Raw genomic sequence first — 6,249 nt, 5'->3', positions numbered from 1 at the left:
CATTTAATCCTGCTTCCAGCAGCATATTATTTGACCTTAAAAAGAGAAAGGAGATATTTGTAGGGATACCGAGAGTTTTTTCCAATTTTAGATTGTTTGGGTCTTTTTGCTCTATTCTCCCCTTTTCATACTTATGGGATTAAGTAATTTTAATGTATTTGTGGTACTAAATTTAGTCCAGTATCGGCTGAACGTGCTAACTGCCTTCAATCGTGCATGTCTTTATATGTCTTGGTATTGGGTATAGAACCTTTTTGTTCTATGTGTAGTCTTTTCATACCACGGCTTTGTTTAAATTGTGTGCGACGTGCTTCGCTTCGTTCGAATTGTGTTCCCCTTGCGGCTCTGCGTGAATTGCTTAGTATGCAATTCTTAAGTCGTTTTGGTCGCTACTCCTGGAGTACCACTTGCATAGTGAGTGTTGCATGATGGGACTTTGCTCCGATGAGTATGTGTCAAATTTGTAATTTTATTGCTAATATTTTATTATCTTTTCTAGTGGAATTCCCCTATTATTATTATTTATAAACCCGTCGGGGCTCTAGACGAACTAAACAACACCAATAGTCTTGCAATTTCTTCTATCTGTTCTCAAATTATGCATTTGTGAAGAAACATTTCCCTTTAATATATAAAGATAATTATATTATATTTTTTTTTTTTTTTTTCTTTCCCTCTAAGCGTAGTTCCTAATTATGCCTTGACCACTCTTTATTGCCGTTTGTGTTTCAACCGTGAAAATTAATTTTGGACTTTTATTTTTTTCATTACTGGCTCAATGTGCCATTTGTTTGACGGTCAAGGTCTCGCGTAGCTACTAAGCTTTGCAATTATTGACGTAGGTCATGATGAAGCTTTAGTTTTCTTCTTCCCACTTTTGTTCGCAATAATCGCATACTCATATGCGTTCCGCGATTATTGCTGTATCGGAGACGTGATTAATCCTATACAATTGGCGATGCCTGTCATCAGTGGATTAATATTTGTGTCATCATCTATCTTGTCATCTTGTCACTTGTCATTTTTTGTGATATTTAGCTGTAAAAGTTAAATTCATGTAATGATGTGAAATAACAAAAATTTGATCATGTATTAGTAAACTAAAAGAGAGAGAGAAAAAAAAAAACGTTCCTGTTTCGAACCTTAGATCCTCTGATCTTTGGTTTCGCTGTTTACTTTGAGTCCAGTTGTGAGGAACTCGAATGAAAAGGTATTTTATTGATGTTATTTTATGTGATCAACTCACGTGTTTGACCCACTGTGAGTTGATATATTTTTAGGTTTCCATTCCAATTGGAAAATTTTCGATGGACTTGATTCACTGGTATGTGTGAAACCGTGTCAATCGACTAATAAAAATGCAATTATGCATTATTGATTGTCGTCATTCTTAATTTGTTTCGGTATGGGCAGTACGGGTCGGTACCCCTGGTTTTTTAGTTTGATTTGTTCATTAAATTAAAAAAAAAATTCTGAGGTTATCTTAGTGGCGTGTGACTAGCCACGGATTAGAATGTAGTGTCGTAGTAGTGGAATATTCTGTGCCAGAAAGTGGAATATTCTGTGCCAGAATAGTGTGGTGAACAGTCCGCTATGGCGGTGAGGTTGGATGGGTAAGTAATTGTATTTTTCTATGATTATGAACCAAGAATAGAATTAGGGTCTTCCAACTAGGGCCTTAAAGCGGGAGGTTAATTTATTTGTGCTGGTTACCACTTGGGTTGATCTTACCTTATTTTCATTTTTTTTGTAGGTTGAATCCTGTTGCTGGTTCCAGTGCCCTGTGAGCTGCTCCCTGTCCGTGGGATCTATTGCGATTGGATTTCGAAAACTTGAATTCGCGTAACACTGGTCAACAGTCGATCTCGGATTGTTATTATTGTTCCTCTAACACTTTCACTGTTTCTTCTTCTAATCCTTTTTATTTGTTCTTTTAGGTTTCGACCATCTTCGAGGAGGAGCCCTTAGAAATATTGGACTTGCACGTTTCGTGGCATTCACTTTCGTTGATTTGGGTCTGTTTTTTCGATACGTCAAAGTCACTTAAGCACGTAAGTTTTTTCTACTTTTTCACTACTGGCCCAGCCAGAAAACGGCGCACCTGAGCCTATCTTTTCAGGCTCTTTTGCGCTGTCACCAATGAAGCGGAATACGTACCGAGTGGTTAGACACTATTACTGCTGGATGTGATATGTCCTTTGATTAACTGCACTACATCTGCTCGATTTTAATTACTTTTAATCTATCAGTTAAGTTGAAAAAATATTAAATCACTTAAACACTAAACCGAAACTTAAACAACGGGCATCACTTCTGCCTCGCGGAATAAAACTTAAGAGTTAACACCTAAACGAACCGCCTCAACACAGCCCTAGTTGGAAGACCCTAATTCTATTCTTGGTTCATAATCATAGAAAAATACAATTACTTAGAAAGCCCGAGAAGGTGAGATTTAAATTTTTGCAGATTTAACAACATGCAATTCCAAGGAAACGGTCAACCCCATCCGGGAGGATTCCGTCCACGTAGTGACAAACCGGACTTCTACGGTGGTGGTGGCGGTGGTCCCGGCGGCAAGCCACATTTCATGAACAAACCTGGTGGACCTCCACCAATTCCTCCGTTTAATCCGAATGCGTACGGTGGACCAAAACCAATGTACGGTAGCGGTCCCAATGGACCATCCGGAGGTCCCGGGGGGTTTAACAAGTTCCGCAGCAACAACTTTGGCGGGCCTACCGGAGTTGGAGGAATGCCAATAAAAAAAGAATTCGGCGGACCAAAGTTGTACGGTAGCGGTCCGGGAATGAATGGCAGCGGAAAGCCCTTTTTTGATAAACCGTTAGATTCGTTCGGAGGCCCGAAAAAGTATAACTCTATGCCAAATTCGTACGGCAACCGCAACGGTTACGGACCAAAACCTGATTTCAACAACATGAGTAAAGAAGATCGTGCTAAAATCCAATCGCTTAAAGCGAAATTCCCTGGTCAAGCATTGGTTCCACCAATCTGGGAAGATCTGGAACCATTCCAGAAAGACTTCTATGTACCACATCAAAATGTTATAAATCGATCTCCAGAAGAAGTCCAATCATTCCGTGAACGAATGCAAGTCACAGTTATGGGCAATAGCGTACCACATCCAGCGCAAAATTTTGAAGAAGGCAATTTCCCAGATTTCGTAATGAATGAAATCGAAAAGCAAGGCTTCCCATCCCCGACAGCCATTCAAGCGCAAGGTTGGCCAATAGCATTATCTGGTCGAGATTTGGTCGGAATCGCGCAAACTGGATCCGGCAAGACGCTTGCCTATATGTTACCCGGTATCGTCCATATTGCAAACCAGAAACCACTACAACGAGGAGAAGGTCCCATAGTTCTAGTGCTTGCCCCAACTCGTGAGCTAGCTCAGCAAATCCAGACCGTAGTGAGAGACTTCGGTACACACTCTAAGCCGCAAATTCGGTATACTTGCATCTTCGGTGGCGCGTTGAAAGGACCACAGGTACGCGACTTGGAGCGTGGTGTTGAGGTAGTTATTGCAACTCCTGGTCGTCTAATCGACTTCCTAGAGCGCGGTATTACCAATCTCCGTCGATGCACATATCTTGTGTTAGATGAAGCGGAATACGTACCGAGTGGTTAGACACTATTACTGCTGGATGTGATATGTCCTTTGATTAACTGCACTACATCTGCTCGATTTTAATTACTTTTAATCTATCAGTTAAGTTGAAAAAATATTAAATCACTTAAACACTAAACCGAAACTTAAACAACGGGCATCACTTCTGCCTCGCGGAATAAAACTTAAGAGTTAACACCTAAACGAACCGCGGACTATCTATAACGACGTAGGCACCTGCCTCACGAGGGGTATCACTATAACGACGTCGGACTTCCTTGAAGTCCCAGCTTAAGTCTTCGCCGCTACTCCGGTCACTCCGAATTTTCCCGCGGCGTCGTCTTCTCACGAGAGCGGGCCGCTCTTCCGTCTCTTTCCTCGCGAACGTGCCCGTGCACGGCTGATGCAATCGTTGTTGACTTTTTCGTAAATCCGCTCGGTTGCATGTTTTGATTAAACATCCGCGAATTGGAGTTTTTTGCTGTAAATATAAACTTAAAACATTCGAACTTGCGTTCGATTTAATAACTGAGGTATTGTTTTTGCCTCCATAATCAAAACAATACCTTCTTTGATTATGATCCACTTTTCATATTTTCATAACATGAGTGGTGGATGGAATTTCAAGTTTCAACACTTGCGATGTTGAAACAAATTGACAAGAGAAATGATTTCATCATCTTGTCCATGCATATTAATGACAAGTTTTTCCAAAGATGTTTTTTCCATTTAGGATTTTTCTTAATCCTTCTTTGGAAGAGAATGGAAATTAATTGTAACCGCCTAAAATCAGGTCGGCTCAATCCTCAATAGACTGGTGAAATATACAGAAAGTGAAAACGGTCTATCAAGCAACCAGTTCGGTTTTCGAAAAGGTAGGTCCACGGTGGATGCGATTCTCTCCGTCACTAGAACGGCTGAGGTTGCAATCCAACGCAAGAGGAGGGGCATTCGTTACTGCGCGATCGTCACGCTTGACGTGAAGAACGCGTTTAACAGTGCCAGCTGGGACTCCATAGCCTTAGCGCTACAGAGTCTCAGAGTGCCGACGTCGCTGTACGAAATTCTAGGCAACTACTTTCAGAATCGAGTGCTAGTGTATAACACAAACGAGGGTCAGAAAAGCGTTCCAGTTACCGCAGGTGTACCGCAAGGTTCCATCCTGGGTCCGGTACTGTGGAACGCTATGTATGACGGCGTGTTAAAACTAACACTCCCTCCAGGGGTGGTGATCGTGGGCTTCGCCGATGACATAACTCTTGAGGTCTATGGCGAGTCTATTAGAGAGGTAGAGTTAAAGGCCGCGCTATCAATACGCGTAGTGGAAGACTGGATGCACTCCAGGAAACTGGAGCTAGCGCACCATAAGACTGAAGTTATTGTTGTTAATAACAGAAAGTCTGAGCAGGAGGCATCGATTAGTGCCGGTACATGCACTATCGCCTCAAAACGCTCGTTGAAGCTTCTGGGGGTTATGATCGACGACAAGCTCACGTTCGGGAGCCACGTCGATTACACCTGCAAGAAAGCTTCCATGGCTGTGGCAGCGCTGTCTCGCATGATGGCAAACAGCTCAGCGGTTCGTAGCAGCAGGCGCAAAGTCCTTGCTAGCGTGACCACGTCCATACTCAGGTATGGAGGACCAGTGTGGTCCAAGGTATTGAGTACCTCGTGCCATCGCGGCAAACTCGAGAGTACGTACAGGCTAATGTGCCTAAGGGTCGCGTGCGCATACCGAACAGTGTCGTACGAGGCGGTTTGCGTCCTGGCTGGCATGATGCCCATCAGCATCATCGTCAAAGAGGATGTAGAATGCTTCGACCAACGCGACACGAGGGGTATTCGCAACACCATACGGTCATCCTCAATGGCCAGGTGGCAGCGGGAGTGGTCCAACACTACAAAAGGTAGATGGACACACCGACTCATTCCAGAGTTAGCAGGCTGGATTAATAGGCGCCATGGGGAAGTAACCTTCCATCTGACACAGATCCTGTCAGGCCATGGCTGCTTTAGGCAGTACCTGCATAGGTTCGGGTACGCCGAGTCCCCTATGTGCCCCGCTTGTACGGGTGCGGAAGAAAGCGCAGAGCATGTGTTCTTCACATGTCCGCGCTTCGAGCGGGTACGGTACGAAATGCTGGCAATAAGTGGGATGGACACCACGCCAGATAATATAGTGCGTAGGATGTGCGAAAATAGGGAAATCTGGGATGCGGTCATCACGGCAGCATCACAGATCGTTAGTATTTTGCAGGGCACCAATCGACGGGAAACCATCGACGTGCCCCAGTTAGTTAACGGTTAACTAACTGGCCTGTATAGGCTGCTCTGCTACCCATAGGGGTAAGTGCGATAAGCACGACGGGCCCTCTCCCTGAAGTAATGCCTAACGGCGGTCCCGGGGAGACAAAGGGCTTTAGCTGTTCAGCTTAGGTTGCTCAGCATGGGTAAAAGCAGACTACCCTTGCTTGCCGTTGGTGGTGGCGGGCGACTTCAACGCTTGAGCTGTTGAGTGGGGAAGTTGCTTCACGAACCAGAGGGGCCAGATCCTGTTGGAGGCCTTTGCAAAGCTCAACCTAGATCTGGCCAACGTTGGGAACAAAAGTACATTTAGCAGAAAT

The 6,249-nt window shown here is 44.1% G+C and overlaps 1 protein-coding gene and 1 long non-coding RNA gene across 3 annotated transcripts; both read left to right on the top strand.

Annotated features, from left to right (window-relative positions):
- The first annotated feature begins 1,058 nt into the window (after positions 1–1,058).
- LOC129718282 (uncharacterized) lies at positions 1,059–2,350 on the top strand. Of its 2 annotated transcripts, none has more exons than XR_008726840.1 (3): positions 1,059–1,613; positions 1,754–2,051; positions 2,120–2,350. It is a non-coding gene; the product is annotated as an uncharacterized LOC129718282 (long non-coding RNA). The 2 variants fall into 2 exon arrangements; XR_008726841.1 differs by having other exon boundaries at positions 1,076–1,613; positions 1,754–1,872; positions 1,938–2,350.
- Positions 2,351–2,435: 85 nt separating this feature from the next.
- On the top strand, positions 2,436–4,429 carry LOC129718276 (ATP-dependent RNA helicase p62-like). Its single transcript, XM_055668889.1, has one exon. The coding sequence runs from the start codon at positions 2,477–2,479 to the stop codon at positions 3,644–3,646; it is 1,170 nt and encodes a 389-aa protein (XP_055524864.1). The 5' UTR covers positions 2,436–2,476; the 3' UTR covers positions 3,647–4,429.
- Positions 4,430–6,249: the final 1,820 nt, after the last annotated feature.

The sequence above is a fragment of the Wyeomyia smithii genome, chromosome 1, assembly GCF_029784165.1.
Source record: "Wyeomyia smithii strain HCP4-BCI-WySm-NY-G18 chromosome 1, ASM2978416v1, whole genome shotgun sequence".
Taxonomy (NCBI): domain Eukaryota; kingdom Metazoa; phylum Arthropoda; class Insecta; order Diptera; family Culicidae; genus Wyeomyia; species Wyeomyia smithii.
The sequence above is the reverse complement of the archived record's forward strand: the minus strand, read 5'-3'. Positions and strand labels throughout refer to the sequence as shown.